The sequence below is a fragment of the Sceloporus undulatus genome, chromosome 9, assembly GCF_019175285.1.
Source record: "Sceloporus undulatus isolate JIND9_A2432 ecotype Alabama chromosome 9, SceUnd_v1.1, whole genome shotgun sequence".
Lineage (NCBI taxonomy): Eukaryota > Metazoa > Chordata > Lepidosauria > Squamata > Phrynosomatidae > Sceloporus > Sceloporus undulatus.
The window spans coordinates 13,957,465-13,980,887 of NC_056530.1; the positions used below are offsets into that span (position 1 = coordinate 13,957,465).

At 45.9% G+C, this 23,423-nt stretch overlaps 2 protein-coding genes across 3 annotated transcripts; one reads left to right on the top strand and one right to left on the bottom strand.

Annotated features, from left to right (window-relative positions):
- Window positions 1–1,125: 1,125 nt before the first annotated feature.
- TSSK3 (testis specific serine kinase 3) lies at window positions 1,126–3,732 on the top strand. The gene is made up of 2 exons (XM_042440625.1): window positions 1,126–1,412; window positions 3,011–3,732. Exons 1-2 carry the CDS (start codon window positions 1,241–1,243, stop codon window positions 3,670–3,672), a joined length of 834 nt encoding a protein of 277 aa, XP_042296559.1. The 5' UTR covers window positions 1,126–1,240; the 3' UTR covers window positions 3,673–3,732.
- A 1,092-nt stretch (window positions 3,733–4,824) lies between these two features.
- BSDC1 (BSD domain containing 1) lies at window positions 4,825–20,090 on the bottom strand. 2 transcript variants are annotated; one of them, XM_042440335.1, is made up of 11 exons: window positions 20,051–20,090; window positions 16,830–16,890; window positions 15,349–15,465; window positions 14,976–15,143; window positions 14,824–14,878; window positions 12,292–12,407; window positions 11,494–11,562; window positions 11,258–11,339; window positions 10,086–10,610; window positions 9,478–9,581; window positions 4,825–7,969 (listed from the first exon to the last, which is right to left on the bottom strand). In XM_042440335.1, the coding sequence occupies exons 1-11, from the start codon at window positions 20,059–20,061 to the stop codon at window positions 7,937–7,939; spliced, it is 1,341 nt and encodes a 446-aa protein (XP_042296269.1). In that variant the 5' UTR covers window positions 20,062–20,090; the 3' UTR covers window positions 4,825–7,936. The 2 variants fall into 2 exon arrangements, with proteins under 2 accessions (XP_042296269.1, XP_042296268.1); XM_042440334.1 differs by having other exon boundaries at window positions 16,830–16,914; window positions 20,051–20,089.
- Between the last annotated feature and the right edge of the window lie 3,333 nt (window positions 20,091–23,423).

A 23,423-nucleotide genomic window follows, 5' to 3' on the forward strand; every position in this document is an offset into this window, starting at 1 on the left:
AGCTAACAACGTTGGAGTGATATGTCCCATCATGCCCTTATCTGAATTACTTTGTGGTACTTTGGGTTGGGAGGCAGAAAGTGGAGCCAAAAGGCTTTCTGGAGCATCTCCACACTACACAGTTATGGTGGTATGATTCCACTTTAACTTAGATGGTTCCACTCCATCCAGTCATGGGATTTTTAATTTAAAGAAAGGTATTTGCAGCTCTAGCAGCCAGTGTGACATAATGGTTTGAGCGTTGTTGGCCTATGACTCTGGAGACCAGAATTTGAATCTATGCCATGAAAACTCACTGAGGCACATTGGGTTGCGCTCTCTCAGCCTCAGAGGAAGGCAAAGGCAAATCCCATACACAAACAAATCTTGCCAAGAATACCCCATTACCAAGTTGCCTTAGGGTTGCCATAAGTCAGAAATGACTGGAAAGCACATAACAATGGCATAGGAGCCATCTCCAGTTTTCAGTGTCGACCCTAGATATTCTCTCCCTAAATCAGTGGTTCTCAACCTTCCTAATGCCGCAACCCTTTAATACAGTTCCTCATGTTGTGGTGACCCCCAACCATAAAATTGCAGTGTCTCGGTACATAAGACCATTGGAAATATATGTTTTCCGATGGTCTTAGGCGACCCTTGTGAAAGGGTTGTTCGACTCCCAAAGGAGTCAAGACCCACAGGCTGAGAACCGCTGCCATAAATAGAAAAAGGAGAATGGAAGGGAATAGGATACTTACTCTTAGCCTGATGTAGCGAGACCCAAACCCTGCCAAAGAGTTTCAAGCCAACAGATTTCCATGGTGGGGGTCAACAACATACTAACTTAACTCTCCATGTCCAACACTGACAACTAACAGCCCTACCTAGGCTACCAATAATGTCTTATGCAAGGCCTCCAAGCTTTGGGCCTCCTGGCAGGTTAACCCATGCCCTGGCCGGAGAGCACTGGCGAGCGCCTGGAGGCTGGAGCCCTACTTGTCCTGGTTAGGGAAGATGCCTGCCCTCCTCCCATTGGTGCCAGACGACAACCTCCAGTGGTGCATGGGTAACACAAGGTTGCATCACAATGGAGGCTTCAAGTTTCAAGATGTCCCACCTCAGGTCCACCCCCTCATCACAGGACTTTGTCTGGGCAGGTAATAAAATGATCTAGCGTCCTGGGCTGCATCCAATGCAGACCCTGGTCTGGAAGGAACCGGACGGCGATGTATAGACGTGGTGATGACGTGATGTCCTGAGAATGACGGAGGAGCAGGTGAAAAGCACGATGGAGGAGTTCCTACTCTCCCATGGTTACCAAGTGGGCAAAACCATCGGAGAAGGAACATACTCCAAGGTCAAGGAAGCCTTTTCGAAAAAACACCAACGGAAAGTGGCTGTGAAGATTATAGACAAAATGGGAGGACCAGAAGGTAAGACATGGAGGGGACTGTCAAGGAGGAGACTGATGAGGCTCAATGTAGCACCTCTCTAGGAGATAATGTCCAACATGGAGTATGTTTCCAGGTGGTGGGATGTATGTATGTATATGTGTGTTAGGGGGTTAAGCTCTTCCACTGCAGACGTTTCTTTGGCAAATGCATGCCTTCGCATTGGAAAAGCATTGCTTTTGGCCCACATTGCAGCCATCTCACTGGGACTGTTGCGGTTTCATTGGTTTGCTCAAGAACAGGAGCTCCCAAAATGGGGAGCCGACACTCCCAAGGGGTGCGAGATGAAATTGCAGAGGGTGCAACAAAGAGTAGTATATATCATTGAGTAAAAAGTCACAAGTCACCACTCAGCCCACTCCTAGTGTGCCTTGAGAAGTGGCAGTATGTGGTTGCATTGTATAGATAGTAGCCTCAATGCTCATTTAAGCTAAGGGGGAGAATTTTACAATTTGCAATAGCATTTCCTGATTAGAACCTAAATGCTCAGTTTAGATTGCACTGAGTTAATAGTTTATTTTTTTTTAACAAGTTCAGTTTGTTCGCCTGCAGTATTATATGTGGTTCGATCTGAGGTTTAAACGTTAGAAATTAGACTTCGTCATATATGGTATTAGTTTTGTAGGGGTGCAAGCGTTAACCAAACATTTCCTAGGGGTGCTGGGCTCCGTCCTGGCTTTGTAGTGGAGTGAAGGACTTTGATTTCTCTGCTAGAGAGCTCTGATCCTCCAAGGTTTTGCACTTCAGCTCTCAGAATCCCTGGAAGAGGCTGTCTTAGAGCACATTCAGATGATGCTTCAACAGGTACATTCAGCACCAGGTAGGGCTTCCACCTTTTGCTGATGCTCACTTTCAGCTACATTTGTCCTATTTAAGTATTCCTATTCCTTCAATCTCATTCTTTTGGGAAGGAAATGGGATTTGAATAAAATTAAATGAGCGTGAGATGGAGACTCACACTTCAGTGGGCAGCTTAGCAACTCTGGGTGTTACTTGAACTTTAAATGTCAGCTATCCAAGGTGCCGAACCTGTTGAGCAAAGAGTAAGGCCCCATTAATAGCAATAGCAAGTACATTTTGATACCACTTATCAGTACACTTAAGCACTCCATAAGTGGTTTACAATGTGTAAGCTAATTGTCCCCAACAAGGTGGGGACTCGTTTTAGCAACCTCCTCGGAAGGATGCAAGCCTGAGTTGAGCTTGAGCTCTTGGTTGGTACTGAACTCGCATCCTTGCCGTTTGAGTGGCTGCTGTACAGACACTTAACTACTGCGCATTAATGCATTGACCATTATGCTTTAATGCAGAATTAAGTTCAAACTAAAATCTAAAGATATGAGCATTAGACTATGGCTCTGGAGATGAGGGTCCAATGCCTTGCTTAGCCATGAAAAATCACTGGGTGAGTCACACACTCTCAGCCGCAGAAAACCCTGTAGTAGGTTTGCCCTAGGGCCGCCGTAAGTCAGAAATGACTTGATGGCACACAGCAACAACTCATGCTGCATGAGAGCCACCCCCTGCCCCTGGAGTAAGTCAATGAGCATCTCAGCTAACTCCGTCCTTCTCCTCCTCAGAGTTTATTGAGAGATTCCTGCCCAGGGAACTCCAGATCGTCAAGCGCCTGGACCACAAGAACATCATCCGGGTGTACGAGATGCTGGAGTCGACGGACGGGAAGATCTACCTGGTGATGGAGTTGGCTGAGGACGGTGACGTCTTTGACTGCGTCCTGCAAGGAGGGCCGCTGCCTGAAAGCCGCGCCAAAGCCCTCTTTCTTCAGCTGGTGGAGGCCATCCGCTACTGCCACGGCTGTGGCGTGGCGCACCGTGACCTGAAATGCGAGAATGCCCTGCTTCAGGGCTTCAACCTGAAACTGACTGACTTTGGCTTTGCGAAGCTACTCCCCAAGAACCGGAAGGAGCTGAGCCAGACGTTTTGTGGAAGCACAGCCTACGCCGCCCCTGAAGTGTTGCAGGGGGTGCCCCACGACAGCCGGAAGGGGGACATTTGGAGCATGGGCGTAGTGCTGTACGTCATGCTCTGCGCCAACCTGCCCTTCGACGACACAGACATTCCAAAGATGCTCTGCCACCAACAAAAAGGGGTCTCCATCCCAGGACACTTGGGGATTTCCGAGGAATGCCAAGACCTCCTCAAAAGCCTGTTGGAGCCGGACATGATCCTCAGGCCTTCCATCGAAGAAGTGAGTTGGCACCCGTGGCTGGCCAACTCCTGAGGGGAAAGGACCATGACAAAACCCCTCCCCTAATAAAAAAGGGGACAGGCTGTTTCCAAAATGCTCACATATATTTTAATGGGATGCTCCGTTTCTGGTCTCTCCTTACGCCCATCTTGCCATGCGTCCGTGGGATTGGGGGGAGGAGATGGAAGAATCACTTCACGGGCATTTTGCATGTTCTCTGGGGAGTTCACAGTTGCCTGGAGTGCAGAAAGCTAACTATTTTGAAATAACACCAAGCCTAAAAAGATAGGTTTGGCTCTCCTTGCCACGCTTGCACGCTTTCTCACATGCAGCTGTATTTAAGGAACAATCCAAAAGAATTCAAAGATGATTTTCACAAAGTGCCAGGCCTTTCCTAGCCATGTCTTAATTTTTTTTTAAAATGGGTGCTACACTCGACTTGCTCTCCTTGCCTTTTCAAAAAAGTTGCTTTACACCAAGTCAGATTATACCAAGTTGACTTATACCAAGTCAATTTATATGAAGTCAGAGTATTGGTCTGTCTGGTCCATACTCCAAACACATGCAAAACAGCAGTGAGTAAACCATGGCCCTCCAGAAGTTTTTCACCGCAACCTCCATAATCCATCTCCACTGGCTGTGGGAGTTGTCGGCCATGAAAACCTGGAGCAACAGGATTACTCAACACCCCCCGCCCCAGCTCTCAAGTGAGGCCTTTCCAAACCCTGCAGCACTAAAGCCTTTTAAATTGTGGCAATCCAGGTGGAACTTGGAGGTTCAGGCATATAAAGAGTAGCTTCTCCTCTGACCGATGGTCCACCCTCCATCACTGAGAGATGCACTGTATGAGTCCTTGTGATGGCTCTGGCTACCAGCAAGGAGCATTCCCATGCGAATAAAGGGAAGGCGTGAACTCCTAGAGCCCTGGCAGCCACAAAGCAAGCACTGGCTAAGGACTAGGCAAGGGAAGGAGCAGCTAAAGTAGCCAGGTAGGACTCCATTGCTACCTTACCATCTCCTTCTCTACCCTTGACACTGCCCTGCATTGGGTAGCACAGCTCTTCTCTCTCCCCACCCATGATATCCTCCAAGCAAACTCCAGCACTAGGACTACTAGTTTATGTATTTGTACAACAGCATCCTGGGCTGGAGACAGGACAGAGTCACGAGGCAGACACCAGAAGGTCATTTCTGCAGAACTCCTTTAATCGCTGTTAACGGCAAGTCTGTAAAAGGTTCGAGAAAGTCATCATTACAAAACTAACAGCTGTTAAGAGTCACTTGGTCACCCCAGTTTCAAAAATAGTCCAGGGAGATGCAGTATAATTTAAAAATGAAAAGATATTGCACAACCAAGGGAAGAAAGGGAGGGGGGATTATCTATGGAGGATTATGATGAAATAAGAGCCCCCAGGATCCTTCTCAGTCTCAGGAGTCTGTGATCCCCTTCCTGGGGAGCCACCACCTGGAAAAGGAACGTGGCTCTAGGCTACCAGGTCCAGCCCCATCCTGGTCATCACTAGATACACAAGGCCTTAGCTATAGTTATTTGGGGCTGATGCTGCTTCTCCCAAGTCTGGTTCTGAGGCCTCATGCATATCAGTCTGTTTATGCTTATAACTTCAAACACTAGGATCTCCTGCTGGATCCTCTTAGACTTAGCCTTTAACCAGGGGAAGGGAAACACCTGGAACACAGTTTGCTTTGTGATCTCCCAAGAAGGTTCTGTGGGCCCTTGTGTAGGTCGTCACAACACAGCCAAAGATCAGCTTCCTCAGGAATGTAGTGGAGCTGGTACTTGCAACAGGCAGGTACCTCCTTGATGTTTCAAGCCCAGTTGTGAACAGTGAGAGACCATTGTGCACTTAAAACACTTTTCTATCTCTCCACCTTGACTCTGGCTGCTGTTCTAGGTCACAGAAGAGAGGTTCGGCAATTGAACCAGTCGCCTAGAGCAGTGGCAGGGTTTCCTTTTCTGGACATCTTCAAAAAGAGATTGGATAGCTCCCTGCTGGGGATGCTCTAGCTGGAGATCTGACACTGACCGGGGGATTGGACTCCATGGCCCATGAGGCCTTTTCCAACTTCATGATCGAGGAATCCACAGTCCAAGCTACAGAAAGCCCTTTCCTATTACCTGTTACATGATCTGTCTTTAAACTGGCAAATAGAGGTGGAGGTGTCAGGGACTGAGCCCAGAGGCCTCCTGATCTCCAGATTACAAGTTAAACAAATTATAACCCACAGGCTGGCCCAGCCAAAAAAGCCTACACCACATATTATAGCTCAAACTACTTTAAAGACCTAGAAATTCCCTTTCCCTTGAATTATTCTGTTTTTAGAGCCGATTCCCATGTTAGGTGAATTAATTTTTATAGTCCATTTGATACAGAAGCCTATAATGAACTCTCCACATGCTCAAGAGCCTCCATGTGACTGTAGTGTCTGTTGATGCTGACAATGGCTCATGGACAGCTTTGTGCCAGCCACTGTCTAGTGCTTCTACTCATGCCTACTTTCCTTTGGACAACACTTGGCTGCTTCTTGCACAGAAGAATTAAATTAGCAGCAATGATCTCCTTATTCTCTGGAAGCCAGGCACTGTTGAACAGGTGAAGGAGTGAGCAGAGACACTAAGAAGAGGGGAAAGGAGCTCACTGTGGGTGACAAGTAGCAGCTCTCGGAAGAACCAACACCTGCTACAGTACTGTTACTCAGATACTTCCAATCTCACAGAGGCTCAACAACAGCCTCTGGTAGGAACCTGCCCTAAGTCAGGAAAGACAAGCACCTTACCTCATCAGGAAGGAGTGCGAGCATGTCTTCTGCTAGTACAACAGGTAGCAGAGAGATGCTGCACTTTTATGGATTTAAATCAGCTCCTATTCATTTCAACAGGGCACACAATTCATCCCAGGGTTAATTAGCCTGCAGTTTGGACCCATTTTGAAAAAGCATCATTACAGCTAATCAGATCATAGGCCAGAGCTGCTATAGCAGTAACACACTCTTCCACTCAGCTGACTGTGGCATGGCCACATCTTGAGAGGGAGGCAAAAGAAAAAAAGGGAAATACACTCACCCAAAAAAGGGATGACACCCATTAAAAAAAACCCTTAAAACATTAGGCTATGGCCAAGACAGGCTCTCGGACAGTTTCAATGAGATGTTTGACAGATGCTATTAGCACAAGGGAACAGATATGGGACACAAGGCTTTGGCAAATGCTGATCCTTCAAGGCAAACAGATGCTAGTGGTCTTCTGTGGAGGGGAACTAGTGCCATAGAATGGCTGCCCCAAGGAAGCTGCCACTCACAAGCAGCCCTTTTGAAAGAGGCCTCCTCCAAAGACTGCTGGCACAACCCAAGAGGAACATCTCCTGCACAAACCCCCATTTGTTGGAACAGAGCTTGTGTGGGAAACACTCCCACCGTGGGGCAGCATGCTTCAGAAAGGATTCAGCACAAGAACTTTAATTATTTTTTAAAAGTGCTTCAATTCCTTGGAGAGCAGAGAAAAGGGGCAGCTTAAATAGTGTGGGTGGGTGGACTGTTCAAACCCTGGGAGACTTTGGGTTCCAGTCACATAGTGTGAAGGTCTTGGGGAGTAGAGGAGACCAGGAAAGGCTGCCAGACACCATACTAGAGGCTCTCTCCTTAGGATCTGCATTCTCCATAATAGATAGAGGGGGCCTGGCTCTGGGAATCACTAGAAGCTCGCTGAGTTTCATGAAATAGTCACACAGAAGGCGGCACAGCTAGCAAGCTGCCCATTTAGACAGTGGCAGGCAGGATAAGCCTAACAATTCGGTAAAGTCCAGTCAAATCCAGGGACAGTTGCTTCCACACTTCAATCCAAACCACCACCAACTGAAATTCATCTCAGGGTTTAAAAAGAGAGATAATGAGAAAGAAAGAAGGGGAACAAAGTGGAGTAAGAGAAATCCACACAGGAGCAGCAGCTCTGAAAGAATTATTAGTCCGAGGGGTGGTAGGAATGGGCATTGGTTCTAAGGGAAAGATGCAGCTAAGGCCAAGTCCCTTTCCCGCCTACCGTCGTGCCTCAGCCCCCCATATGAGATGCCGGCTACCATCAGGATCCGAGTGTTGTGGTCCAAGTTTTCCCAGAAGGATGTGAGCAGAGATGAGATGCAGCCAGCCCGGAACACACATGTACACAGGGAAAAAGGAACCGGTTGCTCTGTGATTTAATTCACATTGGATGGTGTGGAGGGGGTGCGGGGGGCGCCGGGGAAAGAGGCTGGGATGCATTGTGTGGGAAGCGACGGCCTGGCTGTTATTCCCAGTCTTCCCACTCTTCATCATCCAGCTGTGAGGGATGAGTGGAGAAAGAGAGAGAGAGACAAAAAATATGATGTTACCTTTAGTTACACTATTGAAAAGAGGCACTTTCAGGAGTTGCACTCCAAACTCAGTTCATCAGTCAACTGATTCACTTCACAATTCTAAATTACAAACATAATTTTTTGTGGGTTTTTCAGGCTATGTGGTCATGTTCTAGAAGAGTTTCTTCCTGCCGTTTCGCCAGCATCTGTGGCTGGCATCTACAGGGATGCTTGCCTGGAAAGGAGTTGGGTATATATATTGTGTGACCTGGAAAGCAGGAGTGATTTGCATATGTATTGTTGGTTGCTAATGGCAGTCCTCAGGTTGTGAGGGTCTGCAAAAGAGGATTAGTGTCTGCTTGATTAGTGTTCATTGTCTGCTGGGAAACTCCTGACCCTGGGAGATTTCTCATTTGCATTTGCTGAGTCTTCATCTTGCTATTTTTCAGGACTGATAGCCAAACCTTGTTTACTTTAAGGGTTTCCTCTTTCCTGTTGAAATTGTCCAAACAAACAGCTTCATTTACTGTATATACCACTTCATACTGAACTAACAGCGTCTAAGCGGTTTACAACTGTAAGCTAATTGCCCCCAACAAGCTGGGTACTCATTTTAGTGACGTCAGAAGGATGCAAGCCTGAGTCAAGCTGAAGCCCTTTTGCTGGTATTGAACTCGCAACCTTATGGTTTTGAGTGAATGGCTGCAGTACAGGCGTTTAACCACTGCGCCACCAGGGCTTACTATTAAAACCAGGATCCCATTCTGGGATTTTTGGGTCCCAGGTTTAGACACATGGTTCAAACTACCGGGAGATGCAAGTTCCATATGTAAGGAATTGACTGGATTTTAGTTGGTTGACAACTACTTATTAACCATTTAACAATTCAGTTTTAATACACTCGCATACCACCAATTGGTATTGATTGAAAATAAATAGTGCCCAAAAGCAACATCCAGTGTTAAAAATAAATATGGCATTTTTCTTGCCCACTATATTCAAAGTAACAAAGGGTTTTTGGGCGGGAGGACTAAAATCAGTTTCCAAAACAAAATATTGTGTTGTAAATGTTCAATTTCACCACTAAAAAAACCAACAACCCCGTTTTCCTTAGTAAATCAACTGAAGCTTCTATTTATTAATCTAGTTGTTAATAATCGATTCCAAACTTCCAAAGCAAGCTTGCAGTGAATTGAGAATGGAACAAAGAAGTGAAACAAATCATTTCACACTTCTAAATACATTTTGGGGAAGCACCCAAGAAAGGACCTTCTCTTTTCAACAGGTTCTTCCTAAGGTTTAGGTGGAATCTCTTTTCCTTTAATTTGAATACATTTGTTTGTGCCTTAATCTCTGGAGCAGCAGTAAACAAGCTTGCTCCATCTTCCACACTGGTTTTGGTTTCTTTCAGAATGATTTATAAAACAAAACACAAGAAGCTAAGAGAAGGTCTGTCCTCCTCTAGCTACATTGCATCACTGCAAGGACTCACCTCCCCGGAGACGTCCACCTTGGAAAGGGCCAGCTGTACCTCCTCTTCAGTCATGTCCAGATCAAAGTCCTTCTCCCAGTCCTCGCTGACATCTGTGCTCGAGCCTGAAAGAGGAAGAACAACAATGCAGGGCCCCCCTTTCTCAAAGCTTTCCAGAGGCTGCTGCGAAATTCACAGCCAGAGCTCCAGTGCTTTAGCAACTGTTGTTGTGTACCTTTGACTTGTTTCTAACTTATGGAGTCCCTAAGGTGGACCTATCAGGGGATTTTCTTGGCAAGATTTGTTCAGAAGGGGTTTGCCCTTGCCTTCTTTTGAGGCTGAGAGAACGTGATTCACTCAAGCTCACTCATCTGGTTTCCATGACTGAGCAGGGATTCAAAACCTGGTCTCCAGAGCTGTAGTCCAAGGCTCAAACCATTACACCACAATGGGTCTCCCCTCACTAGAGCAGGCTCGTTGTCTAGCTGCCTTATGTCTCAATGTTGGGAGAAATAAAATAAATCAGGACTCTCCCTTCCCACCTACCCACCCAAACACAGAAGGCCAGACTGGCATAGGGGTGTGTGTGTGTATAGTATGACCCATCTTACTGTATCCAAGCCGCCCACCTTTCTTCCCGTTGTTGGAGGGAGTGGACTTCCCACTGTCTGAGTTGAGTTCAAAGAGGCGCAGATCCATTGGCCCATCCTCTCGAGGACCTTCTGTCCGGCTTGCCTGTTTGCCTTCCCCTGCCTCCTTGGGCTGATGCTCTGGTGAAGGCTTTCCCTCCTGAGGCACCGAGGGAGGTTGTGTGGGCTCAGCTGGCTTGGGCAGCGGGGCTTGCTGTTCTGTAGTGGCTTCCTGCAGCCTCGAGGAGAGGTCTCCTGCCCCAGAGAGCTGGACTCCAGTCTGTAAAGGTACGATGGGCACTGCAGCAGCTGGGTTTGTAATCTGAGTCATGAAGGATATGCTCTCGCTGCTTTCTGATGGTGTAGCCTCAGCTGGGGTGGGGCTGAGCATGGCCCAGCTTTCCGCAGATGCCTCCAGGGTTGGCATCACCACTGCTGTGGCAGTGGTGGCAGGAGGCAGCTTCACTTCTGGGGTAGACTGCAAGGGGATGTGGGGATGGCAAGACGATGAGCCGACAAACTCCTCTGATGCATGAGAGGGAAGAGACAAAAGGTGTTGCACTAATGACATTAATAAACAGGCACCATTCTTCCCCCACCCAATACAAGAAGATCAGATACAAACATTTTTTTCTGCAAAGCATTAGAAAGCTACCGACTCTCTTCAGGGATTTCCCTGTTCTTCAGCAAGTTGCTTTTTACATTTGTGTCACCAGAGTGCTCTTTTATGTGTTATGTCTGAGCACAAAAGGACTGTGAAAATGAAATCAAGACCAGGAATTGCAATCATGTGAGATGTTGCACACACTCCCACTGAAAAGTCTTCCTACTACATTAGTTTTTAGAAATAATGAAGGAGAAGTGAATATAAAAACACCTTGCTCTAAATATTTTATTGACCATCTAGAACACACATACCCCAAAATGTTTTTTTCATTTTTCCCGGGGGGGGGGGGGTTATGGCCTTGAGAAAAAACAAGAAAATACCCTTTTGTTCAGAATTTTTCTTATTATCTGAGGCCTTGCTCTGGGTACCTCTCCCTTAAGGTGAGACAGACAGCTCACTAGAGGCAAGGGTCTTTTCTGCCCTGAAACCCCCAATGGATAGATTCATAAGGGTCCATAGAACCCAGAGATGTGCTGCCTTCAGGAAGTGGTTGTAGCTTACTTACCTTCTTCCTCCTCCCAGCCAGGCTCCTCTGAGTGAACACTCTGTTCTGCTCGCTGCTTCAGGGCCTCTCTCCTGACCTCCTCCTGGGGTAGAAAGGAATTTGCATGGGTGTCAGAAGCTGCTCTGTTGATTTCTCTTGTGACTGGGGAAGGAGCACGTGGCTTCCTTGCGGGGCTTCTAAAGAAGCAGGACAGCTGCTGTATTACTCTCACTCTTGAAGAGCCTCTGTCAACTCACCTGCTCCAGCTGATGGACCTTATAAAAGTAGCGCTGCCAGAATTCTGAGTGGGACACAGCCACTGGAACCTGGGATCATGAGAAGGAAATGTAAGAACGGGGGGTCATGGGAAGAGCACAGATTCTTAACACAGATTCAGGTAAGGAAAGGACATAAGATTCCTGCTACCCTGACAGGTTCATCTAATCAAATGCATGAGGTGTCTGTGCATCATAACACCACCTATTTTGATGGGGGACATTTATCCTACTGACCATGTAGCATGGCCCTGTGAGCATGCGTGAGTGTATGAGTGTGGATACACACACACGTAGAACAGAGCTACACAGCCACACAACTGCTTCCAGCATCTTAGTGGCAGCAGGAAAAATCACTTTGAAATGAAAAATCTGCACCTTCAGGAGGCTTCTGTGCATGTGATGAGCTATTTTTAGGCCAAAACATTTAGGCCTTAGGGACGATGAAGAGGGTGGGGGAGAATGACCTCAGCAGGATCAACTGCTCCAAAAATTCTTAAGAATAGAAAGCCTCCAGATCAGAGGTCTGCCCCACAGAATCTATTACTTCCTTGAAAAAATCTGGAGCAGTCTGTCTCCTGTTGGTGAAAACATTCCATAGGTTTGCAGTGGACTTCTGGTTACCCCACATTCTGAACAGAACATTAAATTAGCAGTCATGTCTCTTCCTTCCAAACAGAGAATGTCATCCTCCTATGGAGAATGTTCTGAAGTGACTACCCTAGAATAACTAGCGTGAGAAAAAAAGCCCACAGAGATCAAGAGACTAGCCCTCCTTACCATCTTGGAGTAGAGGGAACGAATGGAAGGGCTGTTCACCAGCAAGTCCGAGATCTCCCCCTTCTTCTCCTCTAGGCTGAACTGTGAAAGCCAGGTCTCAAAGAGCTGAGAGGGTCCTTCAAAGGAAGGGATGGAGAAGACAGAAATAAGGCCACCAAACCACAAGGGATAAGAAACAAATGGCCAGCATGAGCTTGGAAAATGGGCAAGAACACAACAAAAACAGCCCTGGTAGTCCAAAGCAGGCTTGCAGTCAGCCATAGTGGTGGTAAAAATTATGAATCCTCTTGAAAGGTGATATGATAGCCAACTTCAAATATCTGAACATCTGAGCATGCTTGGTCACTGCCATCTCAGAAAATAGGATCCAAAACAATGGAGGCAAAGGAAAAGAAAGGAGATTTCAACTCAGCATCAGAAAGAAAAGCCTGACACTCCTCAGGAGCAGAACAAAGTACCTCAGAAGACAGTGGACTCTCCTTCATTAGATAGGCACTGCTTTGGGTGGGGATTACTTCATTGTCAGGGATTGGACTACATAACCTCCAACAGTAACATTATTTTACAATTATATGTACATTTATTTGCTTTTCTGCAAAGTCTGTTCTGTTCTCTGTGATTAAACAGCATGGATTCCTGCCAGAGTCCTGGTTGCAAGATAAAGCTGCACTGACAATGTAAATAAAGCAACATGCACTTTTTAGAGACTTAACTGTAGAGTGATGGCCTTTGATGACAGGAATGTAAGAGGCTCAGGTCAATGATTCAAGAGGTTTGTTATCTGGGTGAGGCCTGATAAACACAGTCCTAAAACCATTTGATCATCCTGACTACAGCAGATCTGCTGAATCAAAGGGAGCTTGGTAAATTCCACCAATGCAGTGGGTCTACTCTATTTAAGACTAACAACTGGTTTTAGGCCTCGGAGTCGTACTGACCAGTGTTCAAAATAAGGAACAATAGGGGCCCTTATGGAAATCACCAAACTTTTCAATAGTGAATTCTTGTCAGTCATCTATACAGTCGAGACAATACTAAAAACAAATTGCTTATCTTAAATATATCATCAATCAGATTGGGTTACCCTGAGTTTAGCATCTGAACTCTTGCATCTAGTTTCTTCCTTCCAAAATTGTCATGGAAGTATTAACTATGGTCATGTTATCATCATGGCATATTTTTGGAGGACATCTTTTTATAACAAAGAACTTAAAACTCTTTATCCTTTCTTAATTAAAAATGACTCAAGTCCATCACTAAAGCAACTGGGGAGAATGGAGGGAGAAGCCGGGGAAATGGGCTGTTTTGACGAGACCTGGCCAGGCTGACTCTTGAAATTCTGCCCTGTTCATACACTGCCTCCTCCAAGCTTAGAGTCAAATATCCCAAGAACAGGTTTAACAGGCAGGTTTCCAACAGCAAGCTTCCCATACTGTGTTCATAGTTCCTGCCCTGCTTTAGGCTACAGTACAAAAAGGAGAATTCAGGGTAGTTGGACTGGGTTTGTCCTGTTTTTTCACTGAGGCTTCTCCTGCGTCCACCCACACCTCTGCAGTCCTGGCGCCATCTTAGCCTTTTAGCACCAGGACTGTAGACTTCTAGCGTTGAAAGATTAGCACCTGTGGCTCAGCCATGTAAGACTGGAAAGCAGGGAGCAAGACTAGGCAGACCACTTCTTTAGGCCTTGAAAGAGCCAAGATAGGAAGCCAGGAGAAGCTTTGCCATAAACTCCCCAGCTGGGCAGAGTGCTGTGATGGCAGGAGATATAGGCCAGAAGGTTGGGGAGGAAGAAGAGAGAGGGAAAGGCTGGAGGAAAAGGAAAGAAAGAGGAGGAGGAGGAAGAGCAGAGGCAGCACAACTGAAACTCAGCTTTCACTTGAGACAGTCTCTTCATATACCTATGGGCCTTTTGCAATTCACAGCTTGCTGAAGGCCACCCAGGATATTTCATTGCTGAGCATGATTTCTAAACCTGGACCTGCCCTGGCCAAACCATGCTTTCTCCACACTACATATGAAGCCACAATCCATAACTCCACCTGCTTTTGGTCATGCTTCTACAGCCCAGAAGGATACAAACCAACTTTCTCTAATTCCAGGGTGAGCAACTCTGGGAGGCATGGGGCCCATGTAAGTCTCCCAAGAGACTTTTTGGAGGGCCACATATCTCTGCCCTGGTTTTCTTTAAAACAGTTTCAAAAAGCTTCTGAACACCCTCTAGAGCAGTGGTTCCCAACCTGTGGGTCGGGACCCCTTTGGGGGTCGAATGACCCTTTCATGGGGGTCACCTAAGACCATTGGAAAACATCTATTTAATTAGTTATGAAGTAGCAACAAAAATAATTTCATGGGTTTGGGTCACCACAACAAGAGGAACTGTATTAAAGGAAGGTTGGGAACCCCTGCTCTAGAGGAGGTGGAAGGCTTTTAACCATTTTTTTTTATAATCCCCAGGTCATATTAATATGCAGATGGTTCAGTCCCTTTCCCAAAAGCCTTAGTCCTTCACATGTCTCCTTTTACTCTGCTTACCATCAGGTTCATTGCAATAGGTGGCTGGGTCTGACTGAAGGCTGTATAGCCGAGCCTGGAAGACAAGGAGAAGCGTATGAGCACGAGATGCTGACAGCAGGTAGAGGCAACAGTTTAGGAGAGGGGACAGGACAAGAGGGTGGAGGTGGCACCTTGGCACTGTCGTACAATTCTGTCGTCCCTGAAGGGGTGGCCATCAGCGTTATGACATCACAGTCGATGGTCTTATCTGGTGAAGGTGCAAATGTATCCGAGATGACACCCAGGAAGTTGGAGAGCCCTTTCCTCATCTTTTCTGTGGCACCTGAGGAGTTCTCCGTCTTCTCAAAAACATAAAGAAGGCAGTCAGAAAAGGCAGAGAAGGAACCAGACACACACACCCCAAGTCTAGTGTGCTGTACCAAAACAGCAGAAAATTAAAATATTGGGCAATGGGGGAAAGAAAAACCATCCAGGTTTTTAATGCCTGCTATGCTTTCCTTCCCACCCCGACCCTCTCCACTTTAGCTTCTGAGGCACACTCACAGCCAGCTTCTCCTTGACCACGCTGGCGGTGGCAGCAATGGTGCAGGCTGTGTCATGTTGGACCACCTGTGTAAACTCTGTCAGGTCTCGCTTCATGAACTCCAAGGCCTCTGTGGACTGCAGCAAAGTGGGAGGAGAAAATGCTCATTGTTATGGTTGAGGACACTGAGATTCCTGTGTCAGCCAAACGCACTTGTGAACCCAGGACAGGGTGGAGTGTAGCTCAGACAACACTGGCGCCAAAGGCTTATATTGATCCATATTGGGTGTGGCCATCAAGAAGGCCCACATCAATCAGCCTGCTGGCTCTCAATCACCTGAAGACTTCTACATGTGGCACTGAGGGCACATTCAAAAGTGATAAAACGTTTCCTATGTCAACTCTTAGAGAACAGAGACACAAACTCTACTCAAGAGCAAGAAAATGGCAACAACACACATGCACGCTAAAAAAATACTACTGCATTTCTTTCAGTTGCAGCTATAAGCGTTTTGCTATGGAAGAGTAATCCCACACACATTAACTCTGCAGTTATAGGCAGCTAGTTTCAGTTGACTAGCTGGACTTCATGTGTAACAAGATGTACACTAACCCAAAATACCTTCCAGTTAAAGAATAAGCTTCACTGGACACAATGGGGATTTATTTTAAATCAACATGCAAGATTGCACTATTATTGCACCAATGCAATTCTCAATCATCACCTTGTTTGTTTGCGTAACAAGTCTGTGGAGGTATGACTCACTCAAGTCACCTATCTATACAAATCACTTCCCTTGCTATTAAATTTTATTGTGGCTGTGTGCCTTCAAGTCATTTCCGACCTATGGCAACCCTATCATGGTGTTTTCTTAGGAAGATTTTCTTCAGAGGAAGTTTGCCATTGCCTTCCCCTGGGCTTAGGGCATGTGACTTGCCCAAAGTCACCCAGTGGGCTTCATGGCTGAGTGGGGAATCGAAGCTTGGTCTTAGTCATAGTCTTAACACTCAAACCACTATGTCACATTAGCTCCTTGCTATTAAATTACCTCTATTCTAATAGTAGGGGAAGTGAGATGTGAAGACAGATGACTTAAGTGAGCTCACAACTGAACAAGAATTTGAAATGTCATCTAGGTTTAAGGGGAGGGGGACGCCAGGACAAGTTGTTATCTCTTGCCACCAAGCCAAACATTAAAGTATGGATTTTTGTCCCAGCCCACTGTCAAAACACATACACAGAGAACAGTCTGCTAGCAAAAGCAGTTACTAATCAGGAATAAAAGAATTCAAAAACAATGCTTTCAGCTCATTTCAGAAGAGGGCTCAGAAAGTGAAGGCAACCGCGTTCCAAAGTAAGACGCATCCGAGAGAAGATTCTCACTTGGAAGCAACTTGCTCATAGAGCCGGGAGGTCCACACAGTTTGCTATGACTGAGCTGTGACTTTTTGGAAACTACTCCCTGGTTCACCGTTTTGATAAAAAGGCAAGTTTACCCACCTTCTCTTTGACAGTTTGAAGGCTTTGCTGTAGCCAGCTCCTCCACCAGCCTCCATCTTCCCTGTTACAGGACAAACATATGAAGCTGAAAGTGGGAATTTTACATCATAAACACGAGCCAAGGAGTATGTTATGAACATCTATGTACTGCAACAAGTCCTCTAAAACAGTGGATTCTGCTTCTGGGGAACATTTGCAGAATCCTTCCCATAGGCCCCATACAGACAGGCCAAAATAAAGCTGCTTCAGGTCACTTTGGAGGCATGCTGTTTCAATGATGCATGCATACTAAGAGTCCAGAAGCCGTGCCAAAGCCACAATCCAGTCCTAAGGACTACAGCACAGCTTCTGGACTCTTAGTATGCATGCACCGTTGAAACAGCATGCTTCCAAAGTGACCGGAAGCAGCTTTATTTTGGCCTGTCTGTATGGGGCCATAGTCTGATTCAAGAACTCTCCTTTCATCAGCAAATGCAGAAGGACCTTAGAATCAAGACTACACTTGCGTCCTTGATTAATCTATTTCTGCTGGAAGCAGAACAGTTTAAAGTCCCAGGCATTAGAAACACACTTTACAGAACATTTTCAAGGACCTCTGCAAGACAGAGATAACAGGGTACCTCCCTTCCCTCTTGAATTTCTACTGCTTATTCCCTCTTTCTCTCTTCTACACGCTAACATTTCTTCCTCAGATAATAATATACAGTAAAAGAAAAAGGGGACTATTTCTATAAGTTAGGTAAAATCTTTATTCTCACACTTAGACAGGAAAAGGAATAAGTGTAGTTCAACTCAATAGAACTTGCCTCTATTAGCTAGAATTGTGGTAGCAATGACAAAAAGCTATAAAAGCAAAATACAAGGATATGTATAAATGGAGCTTGTTAATCATACCTATGTTATAGGTTCAATTGATTTCAGTGGTCTAACTCTGGGTAGGACTAACATTTGATTTAGTTCTACAGAAACGCATACATGTTATAATACGCATATAGGCCCCATTCAGACAGGCCAAAATAAAGCTGCTTCGGGTCACTTTGGAGGTATGCTGTTTAAATGATGCACGCGTCCTAAGAGTCCGCAAACCGTGCTAAAGCCACGGCCCAGCCCTAAAGATTGGAGCGCAGCTTTGGTGCAGCTTCTGGCCTCTTAGGACGCATGCATCATTTAAACAGAATACCTCCAAAGTGACCCGAAGCAGCTTTATTTTGGCCTGTCTGTATGGGGCCATAGTGAACGTGGTACAAAATTAGTTGGGATGGATGTCAAAACTTTAAAAGGCAAACCCAAGCCTTCTGCAGTATTGACAGTATCTGACCAAAAAATGCAGGTTAAGAATAGAAGAACCAGTCTTGCTTCTAAAAGCACGCAGCCTCCAAGGCATATAGGATCATTACAGCATCTGTGACCCATATTTAACTCATATAATTTAGTCGGGGTGTCGGCCAAAAACAACTAGTTTACTGGCTCCGTCTTCCCCCTGACAGGCAACATATGGCACACATCTGATACCTAGGTATTCTAGATTCTTCTTGTTCACCACATGTAAGAAACAGTCTAACTATTATTTAGCAATGATTAGCGTTACTTGTCAAGGGTTTTACAAATTACTTAAAGCAGTGATGGCGAACCTATGGCATGCGTGCCAGAGGTGGCACTCAGAGCCCTCTCTGTGGGCACATGTGCCATTGCCCCAGCTCAAAGTCTGTTACTAGAAAGCCAGAGGGACACGGCACTTTGCAATAAATAAGTGGCTTTGAGGTTGCAGTTTGGGCACTCGGCCTCTAAAAGGTTGACCATCACTGACTTAAAGGATCACATCAGGGGGTTGCTGCATGGCAAATGGTTACGGTTCCATTTGCAACCCAATGTCTGTCCAACAAGAACACACAGGAGCTTCCTCACCAACCTCTTGAAACATATGGAGAGCAAAAAAGTGGAACATACCCAGAGAGAGAAAGAGAGAGAGATTGAGATTGCCAAAGACATCTGCCACCAACAACAGTTTAGCCTAACAAGAAGCCAGGATGGTTTATAACATGTTCTGCTATGGCTAGTGTTGCTTTTATTTGGGTTAGAAAACGGAGGCAGGGATCGCTTCAGGGCTGTTGCTTTCCAGAGCAAAGGGTTTTTGACCCGAGAGACCTTAAGTCCACAACCCTTGCCTTCCAATACATGTCAGCAGTATAATTCTCTGCTCTTGAGCACAGTAAAAATGTCGTATGAGGAATGACTAAAAGAACTGGGGATGTTTAGCCTGGAGAAGAGAAGATTAAGAGGTGATATGATAGCCCTGTTTAAGTATTTGAAGGGAGATCATATTGAAGAGGGAGCAAGCTTCTTTTCTGCTGCTCCAGAGAACAGAGCAATGGATGCAAACTACAAGAGGTTCGACCAAAATGGTGAAGGGTCTGGAAACCATGAAGCCCTACGAAGAGAGGCTTAGGGAGCTGGGGATGTTTAGCCTGGAGAAGAGACGGTTAAGGGGTGATATGACAGCCCTGTTTAAATACTGGAAGGGAGGTCATATTCAGGAGGGAGTGAGCTTGTTTTCTGCTGCTCCAGAGAACAGGGCAAGGAGTCTCAATGGATGCCAGCAACAGGAAAAGAGGCTCCAACTCAATATTAAGAAAGAGTAAGGGCTGCTTGACAGTGGAAGACACTTCTGCCTTGGAGTGTGATGGAATCCCCTCCTTTGGAGGCTGTCTTGAAGCAGAGGCTGGATGGCCCTCTGTCAAAGGGATGCTTTGATTGAGAGTTCCTGCATGGCAGATGAAGGGGCTTGGGCTAGAGGGCCCTTAGGGCTCTCTCCCAAGACCCTCTGTATTCCTGCGTGGCAGAATGGATGACTGGACTGGGTCAGGGCCCTTCTTGGGGTCCCTTCCAACACGATGATTGTATGGATCTCCATTTTAAGCCAGTCTCCCTGCCTCTGGTTCTAAATGAAGCCTGCAATGGCAGTTAACCACAACCCCTTCCCTTCCCTCTTCTTCTTCCCAGCCCTTCTCCCTCTCCTCCCATCCTCCTCCTCCCCTGGAGCCTTCCTTTGGGAACCCAGGCCTGCGCCAGAGCAGAGGCGCTCTTCCCATGCCCAGAGGCACGCTTGCTCCGGGCTCCTAGCCCCTTCCCCGGCCACAAGCGCCCTCCTTCCCTTCCCCTTCCCCTTCTGCCCTTCCTTCTCCTCAGGGAGCCACCCCTCGCTCTCTCCCAGCCAGGCTCACCCCTCCGCCATCTTGGCCGCCTGACGTCACCAATATTTACTGACCTTTGACACGCAGAGCAAGCCCCGCCCAACTCCTCCTCCTCCTCCGAGCTCCACTTCCGGCGGATTCCAGTCAAATGGCGGCGGGAGGGGGGAGGGGCGTCACAGGGAGAGCGTTGCTATAGAGACACTTCCGGTCCACGGGCCGCGGCTTCCATCCAGAGGCTTTCGAAAGGAAACCGGAAGTCAGCGGTGCCAAGAGTGTGATTTATCTCTATAGCCCAGGCTGGTTGACTATGGCTACGGCAAGCGGCGAGGGCCGAAAAGCTCTGCAAGCTGTTTTGCATACAGAGAAAATAGATTTGTGTGCAAATGCTAGGACCCTTTTTAATTCTTTTAATTCTTTTTATTTTTTAATATTCAAATTTAATATTCAAATATTTATTTATTTATTTATTCTTTGCCTGTTGTTTATTTATTATTTGTTTTATTTTATTATTATTTCTTTATTATCCCGCCTTTCTCCCAAAGTGGGACCCAAGTCGTTTAACAAAACATATATAGAACACAATTAAAATCCAACAATTAAAACCCAACCATTAAAATAGTAAAAAATATTTTTAAAAAATTACAAACATTTTTTAAAAAAACATAAATAAATAAATAAAATATACAAATAAATTATTATTATTATTATTATTATTATACAAAGTGAAAAATAATAATCTGAAACCAACTTTCACTTTATTATTATTATTATTATTATTATTATATTGTTATTGTTGTTAGTTGATATGCACAGGATAGGATAGACCCCAGTAAATTTGTGTGCAATGCTAGGACTTCTTAAGCATTTATTTATTTAGCCCAAGTGGCACTGCTTTATACTTGTTTTTTAAATTTTATATATCCAAATATAAATATAAATATTATTCTATAAATATAAATATTATTCGCATTGAGGATGGAGCAAACTTTTTTCCTGCTACTCCAGAGACTAGAACATGGAACGATGGATGCAAACTACAGGAAAAGAGATTCCATTTAAACATTAGGAGGAAGAACTTCTTGATAGTAATGATGAATAGTTGAAAGGGTGTCCTATTGAGGAGGGAGCAAGTTTGTTTTCTGCTGCTCCAGAGACTAGAATGCGGAACAATGGATACAAGCTACAGGAAAAGAGATTCCACCTCAACATTAGGAGGAACTTCCTGAGAGTAAGGTCTGTTTGACAGTGGAACAAACTCCTTCAATGGAGGATGGTGGAGTCTCCTTCTTTGGAGGTCTTTAAGCCAAGGCTGGATGGCCATCTCTGAATGGGGATGCTTAGATTGAGAGTTCCTGCATGGCAGAATGGGGTTGGACTGGATGGCCCTTGCGGTCTCTTCCAACTCTACAATTATACAATTCTACCCTCCAGAGCTGTGGCTCTGATGCCGTTGATAGTGCATCTTAAGTTCACCACCCCAGTGACCACCAAAAAAAAACCCAAACACACACCCCGGTTTATTTCCCAGTATTCCTTTGCAGAACCTCTTTGTCCCAAAGGCGCCTCTCTCTCTCGCTCTCTCTCTCTTTCTTTCTGTCTCTTGATGTGGAATCCAGCCAAGAAACACAGCAGACCCAGGTGGGATCCAAGAGGCAAAAGTCCCAGAGGAGCTTCTCAGCGCTCTCTCCCAGCTGCTCCATTTGGCTTCTGGTTTGCAGCCACCTTGGCTTGGTTTCATGAGATGCTCAGGCTCACAGAACGATGAAAGACAATGTGGTGAAGCGGTTGCAACAGGGACAGGAATGTGTGACCCTCCATATGCTGTCAAACTGCAAGTCTCCACTTGTGAGGGATGCTAGGAGTTGCAATCCACCAACATGCAGAGGAGGGCTGTGTGGTTCTCACCTCTGGCTTTGAGCATGAAGACTGGGATTTGGAAGATGCACGTTCCAGCCCACAAGGAGCCATTAAAGTAATTGAGTGGCTTTGGATCAGTCGCTCTTTCAGCCTGGCCTTCCTCACAGGGTTGGTTGGAAGAGATCCTAAGCAGGGACGTAGCCAGGATTTTAGGAAGGGGGGGGGTCCAGACTAAGTGCCACCATTATAATGGGGCTTGGGTGCAGTGGCGCAGCAGCACACACCATTCATTTTTCTAATGGAAGGGGGGGTACGGACCCCAAGATCCCCCCCTTGGCTACGTCCCTGTCCTAAGGACCATCCAGTCCCAACCCCATTCTGCCATGCAGGAACACAGTAGCAAAAGCACCCCAAAAAGATGGCCATCCAGCCGCTGTTTGGAAACCTCCAAAGAAGGAGACTCCACCACTTTCCAAGGAAGCAGCATCTTCCATTGTCAAACAGCCCTTACTGTCAGGAGGTTCCTCCTAATGTTGAGCTGGAACCTCTTTTCCTGTACTTTGCATCCATTGTTCCATTGGGTCCTGTTCTCTAGAGCAACAGAAAACAAGCTTGCTCCATCCCCGATATGGATATATTTATGTTTGAATATAAAAATACAAAGTATAAAGCAGTGCCAACTGGGCCAAGTATATATGTATGTGTTCAACCAGCAAAAGAGATAATAATAATGTGAACACAAAAAAAATGTGCAGAGCCATCTCCATCCTCGAGACGGAAAGAAGATACAAGTGCTGATGGTAGATTTGTTTTATTGGATAGATGAGGGGAAGACATGCTGATAAAGCATGGAGTTTATCAGACAAGGGAAACTGGAAGTAAAATCCAATGGCAATCCGAACGCAATCATGGGGTTTAACGTTATTGTGTGATAGACTACCACACGCAATTTCAGGCAATGGGACGTCAGTTACTGCCGTTATTGCGTGAGAGGTGATCACACACAATTTTGGGCAATGGCAAGCTATTTTCAGGCAATGGGAAGTCAGCTCGAACGCAATTCAAATTCACATAAATTCGCTGAACTAGCGAATTCACATGAATGCGTTCTGGCCCCACTTTCTTTTCATTCGAAATGAGGAGAAATTCCTCCTGTGTGATAACGTCCCATGTTTCTTGCACAGGGGCGCATGGCACAGCCGGACCCAGTGGCTCCTGTGAAGCTGTCTTGGAGCCAGATCCTGATTGGAAGCAGGTGGCGTGAATTCGCTGCCTATTTTCTCAGCCAAGCGTACTTCCTCTGGAAATTCCCTCCGGACCAGGGCTAAAAGGAGGCAGGGTTGGGGAGAATGCTAGAAAAGGCAGGCAAGGAATCTGCATCTTTCCCTAGGAAAAAACACAAGACAGAGAGAAGCAGAAGCATGGACTTGCCAAGGCGGGCAGAGACACTTGCACCACATAATAATTAATAATAATAATAATAATAATAATAATAATAATAATATATTTATTTATATCCCACCTCTTCCCGTAAGATCAAGACGGC